The sequence below is a fragment of the Diadema antillarum genome, unplaced genomic scaffold, assembly GCF_040938485.1.
Source record: "Diadema antillarum isolate AM-2024a unplaced genomic scaffold, OU_Dant_1.0 seq00000096_RagTag, whole genome shotgun sequence".
Classification (NCBI taxonomy): domain Eukaryota; kingdom Metazoa; phylum Echinodermata; class Echinoidea; order Diadematoida; family Diadematidae; genus Diadema; species Diadema antillarum.
Genome location: NW_027271185.1, coordinates 360,001 through 385,524, shown reverse-complemented (window position 1 = coordinate 385,524; position 25,524 = coordinate 360,001). Strand labels below are relative to the sequence as shown.

Here is a 25,524-nt window from a genome sequence, read left to right as displayed (position 1 = left end):
TAAATGCTAATTGTCATAATAATATATGTTATAATTTGTATATGCAATGTTGCCTTCCCATCACAGTTAAATAGAATATCATTGCACAAATAAAAAAAATATTAAGTTTTTTTTAAAGTTTACTCGAAATAGTCTCTCATGGACTTGGGGCGTTCTTATATTCAGATACTCAATTGCAGAAACTCACACACTTGAACATTCATCGATTAAGCAATGTGTATGAAATTGTAATTTCACATTCCTGTAGTAACTAAAAATGTTTTCTTTTTTAGATATACTGAAAAAATAAGCACAACAGTCAATTTAATAGATAAAAAAGGGAAACAAAATGAGAACAAGCTGAAATGTTGATTGTGTAGGAAGAATGGAAACGGATCGTCTCTTCTTGGTTTATACTAGCGTAGAAAGGACTTAATACAGGTCCAATTCAATGTTGTATCCTAATTTTCAATTACGCTTGATGGGAAAAATATTTGTACGCATAATCAAAACATGACTCATTTCTCACAGCAGACTTTCAAAGCACTCACGGGTCTTTCACATCGGTATATAATTCATAGTGATTTCTGGTAGCATCTCCTTTTGTAAACACTTTGCACAAATGAATATCTCAAGATCACCCCCCCCCCCCCCAATGAGAGATATGCGTGGTATCGACATAAGGAATCGCTTCCAGAGTTTTGTTTCTGATGAAAAAGAGGAAAACTAAATTCATTATCCCTTTTTTGTTGTCGAAAAATGCCTGGAACAGGTGCCTTGATGTATGTCCAATATGGTATACATGTACATTTACCTCTCATTAGGGAGATTAATTTTGTAAAACTAATTTGTAGCATAGTACTGTAAAGTGCTGCCAGTGACAACCCCCTGATCCTCATGCTTGTAATGACAAGAGTTAGAGAGGTTTTGTCACGTACTTTGCGAACGAACAACATGCAGAACAGGTGCATATAAAATCGAGATCCCATAACACTTATGATACCGTGGAAGAAAAAAATGTTTCCGTCCTACAGACATGACGGAGTGGACTTCAAGCCGTCGTTCACGCAATGGCACATTATAAACTTTCACTGCTCTTTTAAACAGCCACGTAAAACAAATCCGATTTCATCAGTTAAAGAAATAACAGCCGAAGGACTAGGACTAGCCTGTTCTAACAACTGCAGAAACTCACGAACTTGAGCATTCATTGATTAAGTAAGGTGTATGGAATTGTAATTTCACATTCCTTTACTATTTTTTTTAGATATACTGCAAAAATAAGCACAACAGTCAATTCAAAATATAAAAAGAAAAGGAAAACAAAATGAGAACAAGCCGAATCATAATGTTACTTGTGTAGGTAAGATGGAAACGGATTGCCTCTTCTTGGTTTATACTTACATAGAAAGAACTTAATATAGGTCCTATTCAATGTTGTATCCGACTTTTCAATTACGCTTGGCGTGAAAAATATTTGTACGCATAATCAAAATATGACTCATTTCTCACAACAGATTCTCATGGCACTCAAGGGTCTTTCACATCAGTATGTAATTCATAGTGATTTCTTGTAGCATCTCTTTTTTACGGTTATTTTTACACTGTGCTTTCTTCTTATTCAGTGATGGATGCCTATTCAATCGATCTTCGCACACCTTAGTCACCTGTGAAGGGAATACAAGAGCTGTAAAGATAATCATGGATCATGGATCATTTTTGTGCATCTAAACGTGCCTAAAAGGTATGGGCCTGAACACCCAAAGTATTGAAACAACAAGAAAAAGCTCTCCATATTACTGACGAGGAAAAAAAAAACCCACCATGGTCGGGAAAGAATTCGATACCAATCGTATATATATATATTACATACTGTTGGAATATCTGAATATGAGAATGCCCAAAGTCCAACGTTTCTGAAAACCCAATACAAAGTGATGCAAGATAATAGTTGGAGTAATTTCACATGTCCAAACGATGCGTATGGACTCGTTTCATACATATGATTTACCTTAGATCATTCAACTGTATTTTATTCAACTTCTTATGTCTGTATTTCCAATGAAGAAAGTGATTTTATCATCATCTGGTTAAATTGGCATGTGTTTTTCTTTCCCACTGGTTATAGGTCAGAGTCTCTGGTGGTTTAAAGTGACGACAAAGTTTTAAAGTTTTCCGACACCACTCATTAAGTCATTGTGTTTGCTATACCTGATATGTATTAAGAAGGTGTAAGAACGTTTTCGGCTTTCGTTTCGTACATCTTGTCTACATCTCTAACTTGACAGCCGTTGCCTAATGCATAGTCATCATTCAGAGAGAGAGAGAGAAAAAAAAAATAAACGAACCCTTACGTCACGACAAACACGACATCCATTATTATAATCAGTAGTGCCACTGGTAGCACCTAGCAACACTTTGGACAAATGAGTATATGAATATAAGAACGACCCAAGTCCAATTTTTGGCCAAATTTAGTTTGACATGGGAAATTGTAGCTTATGCATGGACTCATCTTGTGTGTAAATGATAAATCCTAATTACCCCCGGAAGTGCCTGAAATGAATGCGTTAAATCTTATATTAATGTAAGAATGAAGGACTTGGGTCATTCTTACATTCATATAATAGCGCCCTCTCTCATCCTTCTCCCATCTCTATAGCAGAATAACGTGTATATGAATCAAAGAACGACCCAAGTCCATATGAATCAAAGAACGACCCAAGTCCACCACACAAAATGGCCTCTCCACAATTAATGTAAATGTTAATTGTCATAATAATATATGTTCTAATTTGTATATACAATGTTGCCTTCCCATCACAGTTAAATAGAATATTATTGGACAAATAAAAAAGATATGAAGTTTTTTTTTAGTTTACTCGAAATGATCTTCCATGGACTTGGGTCGTTCTTATATTCATATACTCAAAGATCAACCCCCCTAATGAGAGATATGCGTGCTATCGGCATAGGGAATTGCTTCAGGACTTTTGTTGCTGATGAAAAATAGGACAACTATATTCATTATCTCTTTTTGTTGTCGATAGACGCCTGGAACACGTGGCTTGATGTATGTCCACGACAGGTATACATTAACTATCTCTCATTAGGGAGATTAATTTTGTAAAATCAATTTGTAGCATAGTACTGTAAAGTGCTGCCAGTGACACTGACAAGAGTTAGACTGTAGAGGTTTTGAATGTGACTATAGCAACGGCTATAAATTGGAGGTCGCGGCTGGATATGCCGTTATTTACCCGTACGATACGACACCTTGAAACGCTCCTATACTTTGTCCATATGCCCATCCGTTTGCAAAGGCAGAATGTATTGCATTAAGATAATTTTGGTGCTATTTTTGTCTAATACATTACAGATTCGCATCACATGATTAAATTGAAATACCCTTAATTGCTTTACCCGAGGATACCGAAGCCGTGTGCGATTCTGTGCACGCACAGAGGGGAAATGCAGAGGAAAGTTGACAATTTTTCTGTCTTACCCAGTTTGGAGATGAGGGAGGGGGGAGCCTTGCTAGTAATAAAGAAAGAAACGTTTTGTGTTTTGTTTAACTCTATTCGTTTTTATACCCATGTAGATCTCACCATCATCTCAAATCATTGTTTCGATGACATATTTATTAATACAGAGCAACGTTAAACTGGTATTTGGACACAGTAATCACCCCATCATATCAGTACGTCGATACATCTATACGAGAACTCTAGTTTCAAAGAAGGTTTAGTAAGCAACCAGTGTAGTTGACCACACCTACGCTCGCAGAGACGATTCACGATGTACTTTTTTTTTTCCTGATGGCTTCGTTTGTCATGTAGCTTAGGTCTTTTCTTCTTTCTTCAAGTGCAGAAGGAATATGACGCATGGTGCTCTTAGTCGTTTGAGTATCAACGTACTTAGTACAAGTGACTTTTCCCTATTTCATTAATGAGAATCATCTACAATGATTACCACTGGATTCATAAGCTTCCGATTACATTTCATCGTCCATCTGGATTGCAAGTATTCATTTCCTCCTCCCCCACCCCCTTCCAGAAAAAAAAAAAAGAAATCAACTTATCTAGTCAAAAGCCAGTCCATCAAACGAACGATGCAATAGATCCAAATTAGTCTCTTGGCCTTATTCTTGCTTTTCTATTGTGTGTGTATAACCATCTCCGTGTAATTATCCTAGTATTTGACTTACATTCTTTGTCAATTCAATTTCATCAGCACAATATGTGCAGTGAAATATTCTTCTATGACCACAGTCCAAAGATTTGACTTCACGCAGGCTAATATTATATTCAAACCCTTGAACACTTGAAAGTATGTTCATAACTATGTAACAACTGCAGCTTTTCATCAGTGTAGCTAAATAATGTTGCATGTGATGTGTTCAGGTTATATTTTGAGCTTGCTCCTTCCTTCGGTGAATTGGAGAAGCAATGAAAGTGGGAAAGAGCCTATAGGGAAGGAAAGGATAATATGGTACTGTGACAAGTGAGATCTCTCTTTAGTCCCCAACGGCCTTTTCGTTACGATGGGAATAATGATGCCTATCCCTAAAAAGAAAGCCGGTACATTGCACTCCCGTTATCTAAAACGAACCCACGTTATCCGCTCTATATTCTTATATTTCATATGACAGAAAAAACTAACGACAGAAAATGGCCGGTCCCGAGGACTTCGTTATAACGGGAGTCACCTGTTGTTTTGCATTTTGATGTAGACGGTATACTTTATTCCTTCCAACACAGTGGATAAAGCTATGGTAATTCTATCTCGTGAGTCGAAAACCACGTATTCAAGTCAGTGTGACATTATACCCATCCCCATAAGCAAACTTAGGATAATTGACCAACATGAAGTTTATACGCTCACTATCTTGGTTTTATACGAAACCAAAGCCTGTAGTAAACGAAGTCGCATAACATAGACTCTTATTCAATTCAATTCATTTCAATAGTTTGTTTATTTGCATCACCAAAAAACAAAGAAAAAGAAAAAATGATTCAAAGCGGTAAAAGTTGTCGATTGCTCTTTCATTCATCTAGTAAGGACTATACAATACAAAGTATATGCACGAAAGATGTCATAAAAAAAAGAAACAATGCACACTTTGTCAGGGTAACAAAAAAGAGGTAAGTAATCATAACGACCGAAAACAGTTTCCACTAAAACGCCAAGCTTGTAAGACGTAGAACACCGGAAACAAAACAAAGACAGCACCAATTTGTTATACCAATAAAATACATTCATATTAGATTCATCTATTTACCATTGTACATTTGCTCATCGAGATGCTCATACTATAAACAATACTTACTATGATTTTAGAATGCAAACATATAACATATGTAACATATCAAATAAATGGCACAGACACTATTTGGCCGTGTATGCCAGGGAAATATGACCAAAAGAGAAGAAATACACGCTGTCACACTAAACAATAACGACAACAACAACAATAACAATACAAAACACAGAAATAACAGAAATGAAGAAAATACACACACACATTTACTGGAAAACCAAGAACGAGGAAAGAGGAGCAGGAAAGAATGGAAAAAGAAATGGAAAAGGAAAAGGAAAGCAATGGAAAAGGTCTGTGGACATGCGACAAAATCTCAAGGACAAGTGAAACATGGGGGATTTTTCATAAACGTAATGAACTGGTATTTGATTGTGGAAAGTAAATACTTTTTAAGTTTATATTTGAATGTAATTAACTTAACAGATTCTTTCAAACTATTATCTAAGCTATTCCAAAATTTGGGTCCAGTATAAAAAAAAAAAATGTTTTTTTAGTGTGTACAGTTCTCACTAAGGGAAGATGAAATTCTCTGGATTGTCTCGTGGGATAGTTATGTTATTGACTGTTACGGTGAAATAAAAAGTCAAATATTTTGCGTAGGTGGTTGCAGTTGTAATTAGAAATAAATTGACCAAGTTGAAATCAATAAAACTCTCTTATTTTCAGGATTTTAAGCTCAGGGAACAACTTATCAGTTAAAGTGATCTTTAAGTGATCATTCTTGAAATGGATTATAATAGCTCAATGGATCATCATTGACAACACTTTACAACGGTTTGTGCATTATAAATATTTCAAAATCAATTCCCCTAATGAAAGATACACGTGGCATAGGCACACACACACACACATACACCATTACACACACACACACACACACACACACACACACACACACACACACAAAATGTGATAGAGTATTTGCTTATACTCTTGTGATATTTCTGTCTGATACTTGTTCATCTCAGATGAAAATTGAAGTAGTCTTGATCACTTTGCCTGAACACACCAAAGCATTGTGCTTTGCGTGCAGAGTTCAAAATAAGAGGAAAGTTGACAATCATCCAGTCCTGTAAAGTTTTGTCCAAGTGTATTCTGTATCAGTCACACTTTCTGTTGATATCCACGCAATGTTATCGTACTCTTATTCGACTGAATTTAGACATACCTTCTTGGATCAATGATAACTACTCCACCCAGTTTGGTTTGCATTTGGTACGTTTTCTTGGGCTTTGTTTCGTTATTGCTAGGAAAAACACACCATCACGCTAATTCGGTAGTTTGTTTCGTTATTGCTTGAAAAAAACACACCATATTGCTAATTCGGTAGAATAACGTATCAACTATAAACAAGTGTTTAGGGTTTAATCAATTATCTTCCATTTCTTTTTAAACCAAAACGTCAAGTTCGCAATACAGTCGCAGTTTACAGCTCATTTATAACTTAAAATTATTAAATAAGATACAGGAAGCGATTTGCATAATTTAGAATTATGATAAACTAACTTAGAAACCTTTCTCCGTGCATATCAGGGGAAATATGTTTAGTTTGTTTGTTTTGGTTAGTTCCCATTCTGTATTTTTTTTTTTCAATTACGACTCCTGGAACAGTTCTCTTGTGTTGTTCCATCAAATATATGGGGTATTGTTCCAGGGTTTTCGTGTTTTGTCATTTAAAAAGTCTGACGTCCGTAGCTGTTCATCTTTGTGAAGTAATATGCTTTAATACCCAGGTGTGCTTATCTGCCGAGGCAAACATGAGTAGATTAGTTTTGCCTTCGAGGTCAAATCTGGTCAGCAGTGTGGCCCGCAGCTGATATTATTTGGCTGTTGCTATTATTGCACGCAAGTAGTCAGAACCTTGTTTGGAGTAAGAACCTTGGAGCACATTTTTTATTATACTGTAAATGTGGGTGATTATTTGTCATTTTCATCCAGGAAATTTATCTAATGCCTAATTAGCAGCATTGATCGCCCCTTTTTATTACACAGCATTGCTCTTTCCAACCTCTTCATAAAACATGCTAATATCATTTATGGTATTTTCCTGTTTATCTACACTTTCATTAAAATGGCTGTAGTCCAATATCATTAACGCAGAGATGATTCTCCTTTCAGAGTTGCAAGTAGTCACGTGACATGGTTGTGTCTAAAACTAAAAGCACCAATTAAGCCCTCTCGTTACTTTGTTACTTTGGTGTAAATTTATTTTCACATTTTTTCAAAAATCTAGTATTTTAATGTAAAATTCTTGATCGTCTTGTTTAAATTAAAAATCAACAAGAAGTGCAGTTACTAAGAAACTCTTCAAAAAACAGTTTAAAATTTGGAAATGACACCCGGAGGTGTTAATTTAGCACCACAAATGAGCACCGAAAATTTAAAACCAGCTCGGTGTTCAGTATTTAACACCGGACTTTTTTGCAGTGCGATAACAACAATGATAATAATAATAATGATAATAATAATGATAATAACAATTATAATAACAATATTAACAATAACAATAGTAAGGTCGTATTTATCCAGGGTAGACTCTTCAGTGTTGCTAGTGCTCTACCAGGGGGCCGTGCCATTATTTTTATCTCAGCGTTGTCAGGTACCCATCTAAACACCCGAGTCGAGAGGGACATTGTAGGTGAAAACATATTGTCGAAAGGACGTAAGCACTGGGTGGGAATCGAACTCGGGCCTCCGATTGGGAGTCGAGAGTCTTATCCAGTATGCCACAGCTACCCTGTTTTCTGACGAAAGTACGTCATATGCTAAATTTATCCAAATCTTTAATCGCTAGAGGTCTGTTCCATTCGGCGACTATTTTCTAAATGGGAATTTACCAACAGAATACGTCCGATTTTATAGTTTTCCCCAAATGTTCATATTCTTACTTATTTTACCGTTATCATTGAAGCGCGAGCATTGTCCCACATAACTGGTCAATTTTCAACTTGAGATGGTCAACATATTATCTAATGCCAAAAGTGTTTGGTGCAAAGAAAATAGGAGTGGTTTTGCTTGGACGGAGAAGAAACATGCAAAACGTCCTGGCAAAGTAATACCAGTGATAGTTCACGCCCATTGATATATTCATCAGCCGGCGAAGGACCTGCGAAACAGTCATGAATGTTGTGTGTCGCCAGGCAAGACTGCACACTCGTGACTGTCAAGCCCTAATGACCGTGGGGAGCATTTGTTTTGTTTTGTTTTGAAAGATATTTCTATTGTACACTTGTTAGATTGCATTGTTTTTTATGCCGTTTCTGTTTCAAGGTCAGGAAGGAACAGAAAAGAGAAGAAAAAAAAATCCCCCGTAATTTTGCCATTCAAATAGAATGCTCGTGTATCATCAGTGAATGGATTCTATACAATAATGTCATGTAAGACTTACGGCGCATAACAATCAATTCATGTGTATATGAAAGTATAATTATGTGAACGTATGCGGCCAACGAGATCGACACCAGAAAAAGAAGAAGAAGAAGAAGAAGAAAAAGAAGAAGAAGAAGAAGAAAGAAAAAAAAAACAGCCCAAGGAGCTCGATTCTATGTAAATCAAGCCCCGCTGTGTAATGTCGAGCTCTTATTGTTTTGTTTTGTTTTGTTTTGTTTTGTTTTTTTTTTTGGGGGGGGGGGGTGGGGGCAAGTGTCGAGCTCATGGGTCTTATATATTTACATACACTTAGTGTCTCCTTCGTGGACCGTATAGCTCGAGATCTTATCTTAGTTGAAGTAGAGCTTTTCTATCGTGTTCGCTATACTGTCTGGAAAGTGGGCTGTGCATGTGACTGGTGAGCTGTATGACTCGTGGGCTGTATGACTAGTGGGCAGAGTGTGACTCATGGGCTGTACGACTTGTGGTACGTGTCGAGCTTGTGACGTCCACTCGTACCTATGTCCAGTGTACAATTAGTCACCGTTCGTCCCTCCACGTTTACATCCATTTGGTAGCAAAGATACATAATGCACCAGTAGCATGTCTTGCTGAGCAACGAGTAAATATCACGTCAACCTGCTCGACAAATAAAATGATATATAATAGGGTAATACTTGAAAACATTAATGTGGGGATGAACATGTTATTAGAAAAGCAGTAAGTCATAATAACTGCGGCTACTGTACAGGATGATGAGCAGACTGTACAGAGAGGTCTTGTCATAAATGAGTCGGTGTCATGATGCTAATTTTAGCAATCAGATTAATGGAGTTCGTTTGTGTACTTTTAAATGGTGTGTATTAGTTTTTCTCAAGGCATATTATAGGATTGAGGTTTTTGAGTTATTATATTCCTTATTTCCCTTAGAAACGTCTAACAAATAAGTTTTCATGAGAGGTTTAGGACGTTTTTTTTTTCTGTGGGAAATTAAATAATGTCAGCAAGGTGGGAAGCATGAAATTGTCTAGAATTGGGGATGAGACTAAATAAACTTTAATAGATTTAATTTTTTTTTCGCTGTGGGAAAAGAAGCAACGCCTATATAACGTCTGCTTTGAATTTGAGAGGAATGCCAATACGAGCTCAGTCACATTGAGAGCGATCAAAACAAGGAACTCCGGTAACAACTTTCATCTCAAGTTTTCCTTAATTGAAGAAGTAGCGAAGAACATCGATAATACCCAATGGCACACATTGACCCTATTCCTTCCTCATTAGGGTTTTACTTCTTAGTCTCAGCTTTGAAGAGCGTCTTATTAAACATGAGCCATTATAGATCAATTATTCAAAACTTCAATCTCGACAGCTATACAGCTCACCATGTAACGACAAAACACTTTTCTCCCCTCTTAGTATTTCTTCGTATCTATTTCTTTCACAAAATATAGTGCTCTCTTTTTTTTTACGAGTACTTTGTGTTTTTGGAACATCCTAGCACCTTAGCCTCACTCTACACCAGAAATGCAAAGTGTATTTACTCGTTTATTTCTTATTTGTGCCTTATGGGCAAAATATTTGTGAAATTTAAATATCACACGGTGTCTCATCCCCCTCCTATCTCTGTCTGTCTGTCTGTCTGTCTATCAGTATGTGTGTACTCTCTAAATTCCTTATAGATTTTAATTAAATCTATGAGATTGACATTTAATAGGGTCTAATCCAAAATTAGACCTAGAAATTAGGCTGACTTCTAAATCCATCAGATTGGGATTTTCAATCTAATTTTAGAATCGTTCCTCATCTCAGTTTAATGAAGTTAGAGAGCATATAAATGTATATCTTTAAAAACGTACGTTTGCTGTTGAACAATGTGTATAGTTTTAAGTGTAATTTGTAAGATAATTATGTTTGATTGTAACGTTTGGTTACAATTCACGTTTTTAGTGATATGAAACATTTTAATCTTTAAATTTCTTACACAAGTAACAACAGCTTCTGTCACAGCAAGGTCATAAAGTCTCAAAACACACACACACACACACACACACACACACACAAAAAGTTAAACACACACGCACATTTATAATAAAGAGTTATTAGCTCTGTTGATCTCTGGGGGTGGATTAAAAATCAAACACAACAGACTTATGCTAAAAAAAGGAAAGTAGGCCTACTATCAAAATTTCGAAGTGTCCAACATTAACACAACGATTTATTTTGCAAATTTCTGGCTGAGAATCAAATTCAGATTCAATTTTATAATTTACACTAGTTAACACATGGCATTAGTTCCCATTGATTATTCACTGTGCGGGATATGCAATACAATTCAGAAAACTGATTGAAATTGAAAAAACAAAAAAAAAAAAACAAACCCAAACACACAAGCCAGGTACAATAAAGCAACTACACAATCAACAGTAGATATGAAACTTTGAATATCATAGAAATGAAGTAACACGTACCGATGATAATAAGATATGTCTACTCAATGCCAAGGTGGTGTTATTTAGTGGTTACCAAGTACCTTTGCCGAGTACATGCATGATCCGTCTGATCCCCTTGCTGAATGAAGACCTGTTGTGTTGACTTGCCAGGGTCACTAAAACTTTCCAGTAGCGTAATACTAACATTCGAGTTTCGTCTTTACCACTGAAAGGTAGCAACGCAAGAAGATACAATAGGTTCCTGGTGTTGGATGGGATAGGTGATATAAACACGTGATCCCACGTTAAAATGAAAGTAACTTCTCTGTGGTAACTATAAACGCAAAAGTCGATGAAGTTACCACGGTTTCGCAAAGCCAGTGATGTTTACTAGTATTCTTTAGAAAGTAATGCCTTGGATGTTTTTGGACGCAGTGATCGACTCTGTCTTACATTGTTGACATCAACAGGGAGAGCGAAAATATATGAATGCTCCTTTCGCGAAAGGTTGACTCACTTCATTCGTTTTGAAGAATCGTTCTTGTCTCCTCGTAGGCTAAGTTGACTGTGAAAAGTTTGACTCTCCCATATTTGCATTTGCACGGAGTTTGAATTGGAGAATAGAGAAAACGCGTCACTAGATTTTCCCTATTTCTTTCATCTGACAAAGGAAACGATAAATGATAATCTTTCTTCTCCCAATTTCAAAAAGTGCTCAGCTAATGGCGTTGCTGCAGTCGCTACACAGCTCAGAGCAACTTAACATCGTGTTATTGCCACTTCATGACGAGGAGGTTATGTGACTCTAGGAACCAATAACGAAACATATACCTCTTTCTCTTTGCGTTGAGTAGTCGGTAAACTCATAATATGTTCCATGAAAGTGTGTTCGTAGATTTTTTTTTTTCAAAGGCCTTCGCGCTGTTACTATCGTTAGCAGTGTCACACTAAACCGCTCCGTGTGTAGCGTCTCATAGCTGCACAATGTGACATGTGTGTGTGTGTGTTTTCCGGAGCTGGAGGCATATGTTCTACTCCTGTGTCTAGTGGTACTTGTTTGTGCGTTAACATTTTTCTTAACTTGGTGCATGCCACACAAGCGTTGAATTGAACGTCACATCAAATAATTGTAATCGGCAAAATTCGCTTCGTATCACGTAAGAAGAAAGCGAGAGAGAGAGGGAGAGAGAGAGAGAGAGAGAGGTGGGAGAGCAGACACATGTAAACACAAATATATGAATGAAAAATCTTTAGATCTGAAAATTGTAGTTCACATAGTATTACTGTGGCACACTATTAAAGTACAAGTTGACGGCTATTTATCAAACACATGATAACCTGATCGCTGTTTCTTTCGGCGACATTGTCACTTTTGATGCCCATTACTCTCTTCAATTTGACTTTAACCTTAACCATGTTCCTTATGTGGAGGGGGGGTGGGAATGGAGCAGGTGGAAGAGAAGGTAGGGGTCTATATTATCGGTTACATCCGACAGACCTAAACAATAGACAAGAGTCTGATCCCATGTTCAATACATTTTACAAACTTCCTGATACTGCGATACTGCACGGAAAAAGCACGTGGTGCTCTTATGGTTAAATATAACGCCATTGTCATGAGTACCAATTTCAAATGTCACAGGAAGGTCATAAATGTAGTATATTCCCTTTGGCGCCGAATGTTTGATTTAATTTCAGACAAAATAAAAGCTGCTTAAAATGATTTTGCATTTGTCTGCCTAAATCAAATTCAAGAATGCACACAGTTTCTATTTTCTCCAATTGAAATCATTTTTAGAATGGAAATTATGGCATTTTGTTATCGCGTTTCCCAGCCCTGAGATCGCAAGAATTGCAGAATCATTCATGCCCGATCTGAGCTCCCCCCCCCCTAATTCTCATCGGCAAACTAATACATATATATGCCGCGCCAGCGGGAGAAAAAGAGGCGAGGGCAAGATCGTATCTTCTTCTTCTTTTGCTGAATAAACGAAGACAGTGAAATATTAATTGAATTTAACCTACTATCTAGCATCATTAATCAATAATACAAACCTGAATCATAAATGAAGTCTAAGAGTCAGAGGTGCATTCAAAATCGAAAAATTTACTGCAGTTTGCCAAGAAGAATATGGGGGCGAGGTCAAATTGGGCATGGACAATTCTGCAATTCTAGCGATCTCAGGGCTGGGAAAATGGGATAACAAAATGCCATAAATTTCATTTTAAGAATGATTTTAATCAGAGAAAATAGAAACTGTGTGCATTCTTAAATGTAATTTAGGCAGATAAATGCAAAATCATTTTAAACAGCTTTTATTTGTCTGAAATTAAATCAAACATTCGAGGTATATTCCTTCGAAGCTTCGCCACTTGAGACAACTCGCCCTCGGACCCAAGACAACTCGCCCTCGAAAAACGAGGGCGAGCTGTCTTCGGGGCGACGTGTCTCGAGGGCGAGTTGTCCTGGATCCATTCCCTTGTGTACATGTGTGCGTGTGTTTGTTTCAAGAGGAAGAGTGTATCACTACAAGTTCATTAAAATTGTAATCGTTATGATTCAAGCTAATGAATTGGTTTGAATTAATTATGTTCGCAAAGCCCCTTTGTGATAAACGACTAGCCGATGCATTCACCTTGTCATGCTTTTTTTGTTTTAGTTCAGTTCAGTTTGATTTTATGTGCTTTTTATCTATAAAAATTATACCCGAATGAAAAGGTCATGTATTCGAACAAAAAACATCACAGTTTTTTTGAACAAATACAATGAAATCAAAGAATTTACCGATAACCTTATCGTATATTTGAGAAAATAAACAAATTATATAGGAGTTTACATGCTTGAGGAATGCGTGGGGGTGCCATGGAGTGGAAAGCCTAGTCCGCTTCGGATAGATTCGAGAATCTGTGTAAAATAATGTAAAAGTATAATACATACACACACATATATATATATATATATATATATATATATATGAGGAGCTCAGTTGCAATGTTGATGTAATCATTTTTACGGCCTCTTTACACCTATACTAACGAAAAGCTTAATTTCCAACCAAAAGTGTTTAAAAATTACATTTAAGAATCAGTTCGGTTTCAAAAGGAACTACATCCACTCCAATGACATCATCGGGAAATTGACCAATCAGAGATCAGCATTGACTTGACCCTCTACCACTGTCCACTGACTTAATTTGTAAACAATAGAAGTTGGCTTTTGGCTTTTTGGCTTTCTGTTAAAATCACCACGCAAATCTGACAAATATCTTGAAAAACTCATCACATTTTGAATAAGCAATGGAGGAAAATGAAGGAGAACTCATTGGCAAAACAAACCATCCCAAGAAAAGGATCAGGAATTAAAAGCAGTATACAAGAGCAAAGGAGAAACGGCGGAGCGACACGAAAAATGACACGACTTTTATGTAGTCCCACGTACTGCATTACTGTTAGTTACCGGTACTGTGCTTTACTGCATGGGTGTTGAGTTTGGGCCATAAATTGTCCCAAAATTAAGTACAAACACTTCGTAGGTATGGAATATGCCTTATATAAATGGGTTAATAGCTAATAAGTGTGTGACAACTAGTCTGAAGCAAAGTTACTTTGTTAAATATATACAATGGCATGGAATTCTGACATCCCTAACCACAGTGCTTTATCTGTGGGTATGTTGTGTTATTCTATACGTGCATAATGTAAAGTACCAGGGCTGGAAATTACGTAGTGGCATGAAGCTTTGAACATTAGATTCATATTTGTAAATGACATTATTCATTATTGTAAATGACACCTTTTACCCAGACAATGTCACAAAGGTAATACCAAATGTGTGTTTAGTATAAGTGGTCATATTACTCATCGACGGTCTTGATTTTATCAGCTTTTAGATTATCAGATACCAGAATGAAATCCTTTAATGAATTTAATTACAGCGTTGAGAAAATATGGAACATTTATATGCTGCTTTTCCACCCTTTTCCCTTCGAAGTTCCATTGAAAAAAAAAGATAATGAATACAGCATTCTTGAGACACGTGAAGGGAGAATTCACAGAGAGAAAAATAGCCAAAAAAAATCAATACAAAGAAGAAAAAGAAAAGAAATCATGAGATAAAGCTCATGAGAAAAACACAAAAGGAGAAAAGGGAAGAGAGAAATCACCTGGTGAGATGTTGTGACCCCTCACCAACTATAACCGTTTACGCATAATGGATCCCCCCCCCCCCATGCTCGATGGATCCAGAACATTTGAAGCATGTGAAAATTGATTAAAATAATGCCTAGGACCAATGACAATCATTCATTCAACATATTGGTCAGCAAGGGAGAAGTAGGGCATTAGCTGTGCACATTGGTTTGTTATTCTTGCTGCTAAATAGGGCAGGGCATTGTCAATTACCGAGGCCCCCTTGACCTGGAATTCCATCCCTATCAACACCAGTGCTGGAAAAATAAATCCGCGAAACATGTCATAACATCACGCTGAATATATCTCTAGTATGTGAAATTTCGGTTTCAAAAGGTACTACATCCAGTTTCGGTTTTAAAAGGTACTACAACTACAAAATTATAAAAATGATTAATTCATTAAAATAAATGTACGGACCTGGATTTTCTTAGAGAGTGGTTTTAGTGTTGTATCATTTATCAGTATAATAGGGGGAATATCATTCCAGTCTGAGCTCGCAGTATATGATAATAAAAAAATCACGTCTTTCTCAACTTGAAATTATAGATGCAGTACCTTTTGAAACCGAACTTTTCATATATATATATATATATATATATATATACATATATATATTACATATATATATATAATATATATATATATATATATGTATATATATATATATTATATATATATATATATAATATATATATATATTATAGTGATATTCTGAGATAGAATAACACCATATACAAATGTGAAGGGGACTACTTAGAAGCACTGCTTGTTAAATGTAGTCCCCCTACAGACTATAGACAAAATGATATCAAAGATAAGGCTGAGTGAAATAACAAAAACACCATATATACACTATTTACATGGGCACATGAACCGTACTATGGATATACAAACAAGTCATGTATATGTTACAAAGCACAAGTTCATGTATGAAGTGTTTACAGTGTACATTATATACAGTGTACCATTAGAATAACGAATGAAACAGAAGATAACCTTCCGAGTATACTTAATGGAAGTACTTCTAGAAAACATTGATTTAAATATACATACGTTTTGTTACCATAAAACTGTTTATTAATACTTATCAAGAAACACATTTTTTAGCTTATACTTAAAACTATTCAAGCTCTGAGCTTGTTTTAGTGAACGATCAAAGGAATTCCAAAGCTTAGGACCAGTAAACATGAAATTTCTGTTTGCAAAACTAGTTCTATTTTTAGGAAGATGATAATCATTCGCATACCTTGTTGAGTAATTATGTATAACATTACTTTTTCGAAACATTTCCTTAAATACAACAGGAGTAGCGTTAATTTCTACATTGTACATAAAACAACCCAGCTGAAGACGATATAAATCAGTAATCTTAAGAATACGGTTTTCTTTAAACAAAACATCAGTGTTGATCTATTTGCTTTTATCCAATTTGTTACATGAGTAAGTTCTACATTTAAACTTCTACTAACTTATTAGGATCACTGTGAGTATAGAATACGTTTGAATCATCAGCAAAAAGGATAAAAGAGAGAACACTCGAAGAACATCGAATGTCATTTACATAAATAGAGAATAGCAGTGGACCAAGAAGGCTTCCTTGGGGAACTCCACACGTGATTGGTACCGTAGACGAATTATATCCATCAATGGTAACAAATTGCTTTCTTCCAGAAAGATAACTTTCGAACCACTCCAGAGCCTTACCTCTAATACCATAGTGCGCAAGTTTGTATAACAGAATGTCGTGATTTATAGTATCGAATGCTTTAGAAAAATCTAAGAACAAACCGATAGTATGACAGGATTTTTCGATTGAAGCTGATATGGTATTTATTAAACTTAGAATGGCATGAGTTGTGTTATGTTTTTCTCTAAAGCCAAATTGGGAGTCAGATATGATGTTGTGAGATTCAAGGAAGGTAGCTGTCCTTGAATGAACAATTTTCTCTAAGATTTTTGATAACGAAGTTAACAAAGATATTGGGCGATAGTTGCTGATACATAATTTGTCTCCTTTCTTGAATATTGGAGTCACCTTTGCGAGTTTCATTTTAGATGGTACTTGACCAGATTGTAGTGAAAGGTTATATAAAAACAAAAGAGGATCTGCTATACAATGTATAATGTCTTTGATAAGTGGAGTGCAGTGTGCGCAGTACTGACCCCACTCTTTACACCCAAGGTTCGTGTGCTGTAGCCAAGCTAGGACGTAGCAGCGAGGTTCTTGAGTCGTAGGTTTTACATCGGAGTGTCCTTCTCGTATGCAGGTTGCTTAACTGGGCTGAAGAGGCCTGCCTCCCCTGATATATGGATTATAGCTGTAACCTTCGACCGCTGTCCACAGAATATGGAGTGGCGCGCCCTGAAGAGTCTAACAACTATTGGTCGTTGAGTCCGACTTGGTCTCTTTCACCATGGCCGTTGGCTGCCTGGCAGCTCATCCGCCCATAATTAACCAAGCAGATAATTAACCAAGCAGACAGATAGAAAATAATAGAGAGGAAGATAAAAGTCAACAGAATAACATTTTCATTTGGCACCGTATAAACTTTACTCAGTGATTTTATACTTGTGCAGTATAATACATTCGATTTTGTATTACACTTCACAGCTTGTATTTCTTACAAAATGTTTAATAATATCAGCAGACAGATGTATGCCTTGTACTGTCAGACTTGAAATTATTGCTAAGAACAAAGTTTGTACTACGTATTACGTACCGTACCAGATGAGGAGCAACTTAAATATTATGTGTATGACGTCATGAGCATAAGCAATACAGGGCGCCTGCTAACTAGCGTTTATTTCTAATTGAGAAGATCGCGTTAACATAGATTCTATGTTAACCCGTTCCTTACGGGAACCTGGTATACCAGGCTCCCGTCAGTGGTGGGAGTAACTGATATACGGGAACCTGGTATACCAGGTTCCCAAGATGAAGAGAAGAGTGCCTGCTTAAATTCATGTTTCTTTGTGTTAAAATGCCCAGAAAAGTGGGTTTGATAACAAGATCAGAGTTTATTCTGTCAGCTGCATTTGTTCTTCTTCTGTTTGAAAAATACGTATTTCACAGTATTATTTACCTTTTTACTGGTTTAGTTTCCACTTGTTCTGCTGTAAACTCGTACGAACATGTACATAGCGATGAAGGCTGAGATCAGTTAGTTTTTGGGGTTCGCTGACCCCAGTCACCCCAATCAGGTGCCTGGTTTTGTGTAGAACAAAAGATTCGATGAGCTCATCAGCGCACGCTCTATTCATACCTCGCACCCGATGGATATTTCCATTGTTCACTGGCATATGTAGTTGACCGTGGAAAGGGGGATACAATGTACAGCTTGACTGCCTTCACACAGGTGGATTACCAACCTGTCGGCCTCTCAGTCGACGGGCAAAAAGAATCTCGTTTGGGGGCATAAAAGGCACTCAGAGAATTGCGGAAGGAACGGTTTAAGATGTCACAATAGATTGCATTCATTACGTAGAAATTTGTGCATCTCTATTCAGCGTATTTTAATTTATTTCCTGTGGACTATCATTTAACTAGGTCACTTGATAGTACACAGTGCAACGCAATTTCACCTCGGTGCCGCGCGGTGCGCGCAGCAAATTCATTGTTTTTGTCATCTACGCACACACGTAGCCTAAGCCCTAAGGATACCTAAAGACAGCTGGAAATTTCTAGGACCGTAGATGTGGAATATAAAGCAAATAATCAACTTTTAGTTTCAGGCAATGAGACAAACTATCACTTCCTCGGCGATCTGAATGTGTACGCTATCTTTCCTCAGCTGCGCTTCGGAAAGATAGCTACATCCAGATCGCCTCGGAAGTGATAGCTTGTCCCATCACCTTCACCAACGTTGATTATTTGCTTATTACCAGAAACTAGAGCACGCACGTTAGTGCGCGCATACAAACCTCAAATACGCGCAGCCTGAGCTCCCAAGTTCATTGACCCTACCTGCCAAAATATCAAAAATCCTTCATAAATTCGCCAGAAATTGTCGGATCACTACCAAAAGTTAATCGTTTGTTTTTTGTGCCATTCTCCAAATTTGCTGCAAGTTTCATCTCAATCCAATAACTAATTTTTGAGTTATTCTGCACAAGGACAAACTAGCTAACGAACAAACAAACGGTAACGAAAACATAACCTCCTCCCTTGGCGGAGGTAATAAACAGAGAATTGGTTTGTTTTATCTGGTGATGGTCTCGAGATATTGTCTAGAAATGGCGCTTAACACTTTTTCTCATCAAATTCTGCACTTTAAGTATTAACTGTGGTGACATCTCGCTTCTACCTTTCAGAGTGGTTCATCTTGATCGTGAAACTGCTTTTCTGAAAATTTCGAATTCATCAGATGATCTCTTAGCAGCCAATGGCGTTTTATCTGGCCATCAAAGTACTATAATCTCCGTGAATTGTAAGTATAAATATATATAAAGACAGAATAAACTGACCAGAAAGAATATAAATTATTAGTGGAAAAGTGAGCAAAGAAAATGGGATTCCATCGGGATACGAACCCGAGACCTCCGGATTGCCAGACCGGTGCTCTACCGACTGAGCTATAGAAAGCCCTAGTGCAGTGTTCGTCCCAGAAACCCTTAATTCTCAATGCTCGGGTGGTCAGAAGCTATAGCAGTGTGTTTGTGTGTGACACACACGCACACACTTGAACCTGGCATAAACCCGAAGGATAATTCAACTTGGGGATAAATGCGAGGGATCACCGAAGTGATGCAGCTTTTTGAGTTTGTAACAAATAAAGACAGAATAAACTGACCAGAAAGAATATAAATTATTAGTGGAAAAGTGAGCAAAGAAAATGGGATTCCATCGGGATTCCCGATGGAATCCCATTTTCTTTGCTCACTTTTCCACTATAAATATATATCTTTGAAAACTCGTACGCATAAATCGATCATCCCATGGTTCATGTCCATTAAAGCGAGCACTGAAACTCTCTTCGTTTATGCAGGTTTGCACTTTTAACTTTGGCTTTAGCTTAGTCCCAAGCCCTCTCTTAAGACGTGGATATGTGACCAGTCATCGCAAATCTATATGGATACAAAACGGCATTCCCTTACTCGTGTTACCGATCTAGATAACGGAAGAAAATGTACACTCTGGAAAACTGTTTACAGGAAGAGAGAGAGAGAGAGAGAGAGAGAGAGACTGCGAAATCTAGGGCATATTTGAGTGTTTACTCTCACGGTGTTGTGCCCCGAACATTGAAAGGGGAAAACGTGGCTGAAAAATTCTGCTGCAATCACAATGAAGAGATTATCAGATTAAGACGAAAATGTCCACACTCATTAGGTGTATTAGATTCCTGACTAATACCTACTTTTGATGCACTAGAGCTACCCGTTCTACAGTTATCAAAAATGGACATAAGAAATGTGTGCAGATTTTCAAGCGATAGATAATCTAAACGCCACATTCACCTTATTCTTAAAAAAAATGGTTTGAAAAACTGCCCCCCCCCCAAAAAAAAAAATAATAATAATCTTCAACTCATCTTATGCTCCTTAACTTCAGGAAATAATATTCTTAGTCATGTTAAATCTGTAAAAGTAGTATCCGATACTTTTTTATTGGTTTTGTGACTCACGGTCACTGTAAAAGCTTCACTTGTATCTTTATTTCGGTGATTTGTCGATGTTGTCGATGTATGCAGATTGCTGATATGTGCAAGCAATTACAACGACCGCGACTCAATAGGGACTCGACCATTTATCTCTCAAACGGGCAACAACAAAAATACGATTGCTGCTGTAATTCTCTAAAACGTGCTTCACCTTTGAAGACCAGATTCCTGGCTACTGCAGACTATGAGGGCATACATTTACTTCATCCGAGACTTGCCTTCCCAACGTATTGTGGACAATTCATGATTTCTTGATTCGAAAAAAAAGGTCTGTACAAATGGACATTTAAAGCATTTGAAAGTATTCTTTTGATTTTCAACAGGGATATTTCGAGAACTGATCTTGGTTCCATTCCGGCAGGTGCCTTTGAGATCGCCAGGAATCTACGCTTTCTGTAAGTTGATCCCAGTAAATTCAAAAGATCAACCTGCAGACCAACAGAGGTTATAAAAGAGTAAAAGCTTACTACGTCTGACAGTGTAGTAAGCACATCTACAGAGTACAAAACAAAAGGAGAATGCATTCTCATTTCATATTTAAACTAAGGTTTAGAGTTTCCTTTGAAAGTCAATTAATATACCTGAAATAATTGATGATCACATTTACTGTTAGGTTGATGCAGTTATATCATCATATCGTGGTCATGCTATTAAAAAGACCGACATTGTATCAGTGCATTCGTGAATCAATATGAGGTAATTTCCTGTAAAACTGCCACCTTTGTTTATGTTGAAGATGAATGTCTTTCGGTAAAGCAGTGAAAATCGACGCGTGTATTTAAGATGGTTAAGGTTAAACTCACAAACGAAGAAAGAATTGTGATGACGGATTCAGCCGAAAAACACAAAGAGTGTTTAAATTTTACAGATAGAAAGATTATGTATATATATATATATATATATATATATATAACCTCACGAATTAGATTATGGTTGTATTCATATCAAGGACAATGAAAGATGGTGACTTAAAATGCATCTTGTACACACTCATTGGCGAAAATGTTACCAATGAAATTATGTAATGTATTGTGTAACAATGCTAAGCCTAATGAAATGTGTACAGACTTGCATCACTGGACGTGTAACGGAGATTCTTAAAATGTAACTACATTTTTGATTGTATGTTTGGCTTCATTGCAGGAATGTGTCAGGAAATGCAGGTCTTGTCATTTCAGCAGAGGTTTTCTTTGACCTGAAGCGTTTACACATTTTGTAAGTTGGAAGTCTCGTTAGAATTACATTTCCATCATTTGTATTACTTTTTGTTGTGCTCATCCCATTGTTACTTAATATCCATTCCACTATATTAGAAATGCTACTCTAAGCTCACTTGATTTGAAGTTGGATGTACATGAAAACCACAATTGATTTCGGACGATTATTATGATTTTGCTAACATTATACCATAAATTATATTAAAGATCATTGTCAGCGACAACATCATATTTTCCTTGTTTACCGATTCATCAGTTTATAAGAATTAAATTCTGAGATGAGTTTCTTTTAATCGAATACGATTCATAACATGATATTCTTAAAATTTACAATTCTATCAAAACAGACAAACTATTCGAATAACATTATTTAGAGGTCTACTATGACTACCGAAACAGAAATTTATATGGATATACATGTGTGACATACATTTATTTCCTTTTATTCTTTTATCTGTAAAATGAAGTACATTTCGAATCAAAATTAAATGAATATGACTAGTAAATGACATTCAGAAAAGATACACAGTAGAGTTTGTTCAACTGAAATTTTACAAGAAAGAATAATATATCCCGCAAAAAGTATATCGCTCTATGCGTACAGATTTTCACAGTAATTCATGCATATGTGGTCAATTGCATTTGTTATGAGCTGTGTATAGGAAATTTGACTTTACTCAATTCGGCCGTCAGATGGTAAAACGGTCTACAATGTATCTCGAAAATTGCTGTTCTGAGAAAAATGACTTTAAAGTTTAGAGGTTTGAGCTTTTTTAGGAGATGGGTATAATGCATTTTTAGCAATGGGACAAGAAGAAGCATATTAAACACTGATAACTGAAGAATTTTGTGCTTATTTGGGGTGTTAATTATAAAATAAATGAGATTTTTGTGCAGATAGACTGTTTGACCACAGCACATGTATACACTCCCGCTACACATCATAGATGGTAAAATGGTCTATCTTCTAGATTGACCACAAAAACTATGTAAACTGGTCTAACTCAAAGATAGACCATTTTACCATCTGACAGCGATGACTTATAAAATCTCAGTTAACTCTTTATGTGCCATGGTGGAAACGCCCTGTTTGCCACGTTATTCTGAGACACGAAGGTAGTCATGCTTTGAGAAAGAAGTATGTTTTTCCAATTTGTATAACTTCTACAAATTTCTGTTAAGATGGGCATAATAGTAGGCAAAGGTAAAGAGAAATGCCAAGCTTTGTTTCGATATAAATTGTATGACGACTCTATTTTCAATTTTAATTTGAATGACCAGTTGCTACATTACTGTAAAGGCATGACTTTTGCACATAAAACCGTGACAGAAACTTAGAATGTATGAGCAAATCTAGTTGGGAACATCGCTTGATAGTCGATCACCACATAAAATACAAGCCGTATATGAGAGGAACAAAAGCACGAGAAATGCTTTCATTGTGCCGTGGGATTAGCAGTAATTAGTGGTTTATCAATCGGTCTTGGCGGCTTTGTATTGAGCAGAATAAGCGAAGTTGGCACGCCGTCGACTGAGTCGGACGTGCGAACGTGGCACATAAAGATTGAAGAAGGTTATATGGTTTATGTAAAAGATAGCTCGTTTTACCTCCAAACGATATTACCGACAATGGGCTAACTCAAAGATAGACTGTTTTACCATCAAATCTGAAGGAAAAATACAAAAAAAAGTACCAAGATAGCGGAAATTATCTCTAAAACAAGACATGATGGGATTTTCTCGATAGCACCATTGGAAATAACACCCTAACATGTCCCGGAAAGTGAATTTACCTCAAAAAGTCAAAATAATAAATTCGAGTTAGACCGTTTTACCATCTGACGGCCGAATTGGAAGAGATATGGGATTGATCTTGCTGTTGCAAAATTGAAAGAAAATGATGATGTATGCCATGTAAACGACAACTGCATCTTTACGATGCAAATCTGTATCACAACCAGTTCTGCCCAGTTCTTCTCTTCTTTCATGCTTTGTCTTCACAGCTTAATGTCATATCTACCCGTATCCTACCCTATATAGCTCTCAGATTCTCATCTTCCCTCCGGTATCTGCCTTCATATCCTCCCTTTCTTCTCTACCCGCATTATATACACGGCTATACCGAAACCAGATTTCTCTTGTCCACCCCCCCTTTTTCTGGAGTCTGTCTTTATTTCTTCCTCTTTTCTTTCACCCGATTCCATCTCGACTCAATCTAATGTCAGACAAGAATATTGTCAAAATGACAAATTCCTTTCAGAAAGGAGGTTGTATTGACATAATGATACTGTTTATTTTTCATTATGTGTAAGTCACACTACTTGCTAGGTCACCCCTAAAGTGTAGCATATTATTTGAATTTGTGTTTTTGTGTGTCTATGCTCTGCAGTCCTGTAGATCATGTCAATAATTTCATTTCAAGCGCTCCTCTATAGTTTGTTACAGCACAACACGCACCGATGCACCTCATCGTATACACCCCGTGTATACGATGTGCACTACACTTCCCGTTGCACCAGATATGCTGCGATCACGTAATGTTACTCATTGTAAATGGATTCTGATTTTGGAATAGATGACCAACAGCTAGTCAACCACACAAGTCAGTATTTCACTATTAATGAATTTAACAGTCAATTTTTTGTCAATAAGGCAAATCAGATTTGTGCTAATTTTAGTTTAATTCCTCTTAATTCAAGGAGTTTGAATAGAAACTTTGAATTGTTTGAATTATTTCTAAATTCTCTCAATGATTTTCCATTTTCCGTTATAGGAATTACCGAAACATGGTTGCACTCCAATTCCCCGGACCTGTTTGGCATTGACAATTACAATTTTATTCGTAATGACAGAAAGCATGGCATAGGAGGTGGGGTTGCCATGTATGTTAATAATCAAATTAAGTTCAGAATTCGAACTGATTTGCATATTCAAGGAGCAGAAAGCTTATTTATTGAAATTTTAAATGACAATGAGAAAAATATTATAGTTGGTACCATCTACCGTCCTCCGCAAAATGATATTCAATCTTTTTTTGACAATTTCGATCAATGTGCTAATGAAATTCTTGGAGAGAGAAAATCATTTTTTTTTTGATGGGAGATTACAATATAGATTTATTACAACCCACCCATTTTCATGACATATTACTTTCCAACTCACTGCATCCCCACATCAATAAACCCACCAGAATAAACAATAACACCCATAGTAAAAAATTAATAGATAATATACTGTCTAATGTCATTACTGAAACCTGCACGAACGGCATTCTTTATTCAGACATATCTGATCATCTACCGATTTTTATGATTAAAGACAAATCTATAACAACCCCAAGACTCTTTTAAAATCGCCAAAGT

At 36.5% G+C, this 25,524-nt stretch overlaps 1 protein-coding gene across 1 annotated transcript in view; it reads left to right on the top strand.

Annotated features, from left to right (window-relative positions):
* The first annotated feature begins 738 nt into the window (after positions 1-738).
* LOC139726680 (G-protein coupled receptor GRL101-like) overlaps positions 739-25,524 on the top strand; it is a 32,161-nt gene continuing 7,375 nt past the window's right edge. Inside the window, exons 1-3 of the mRNA XM_071637667.1 lie at positions 739-761; positions 21,269-21,340; positions 22,089-22,160. Coding sequence (XP_071493768.1) covers positions 739-761; positions 21,269-21,340; positions 22,089-22,160 — 167 coding nt within the window. The remainder of the gene's footprint in view (positions 762-21,268; positions 21,341-22,088; positions 22,161-25,524) is intronic.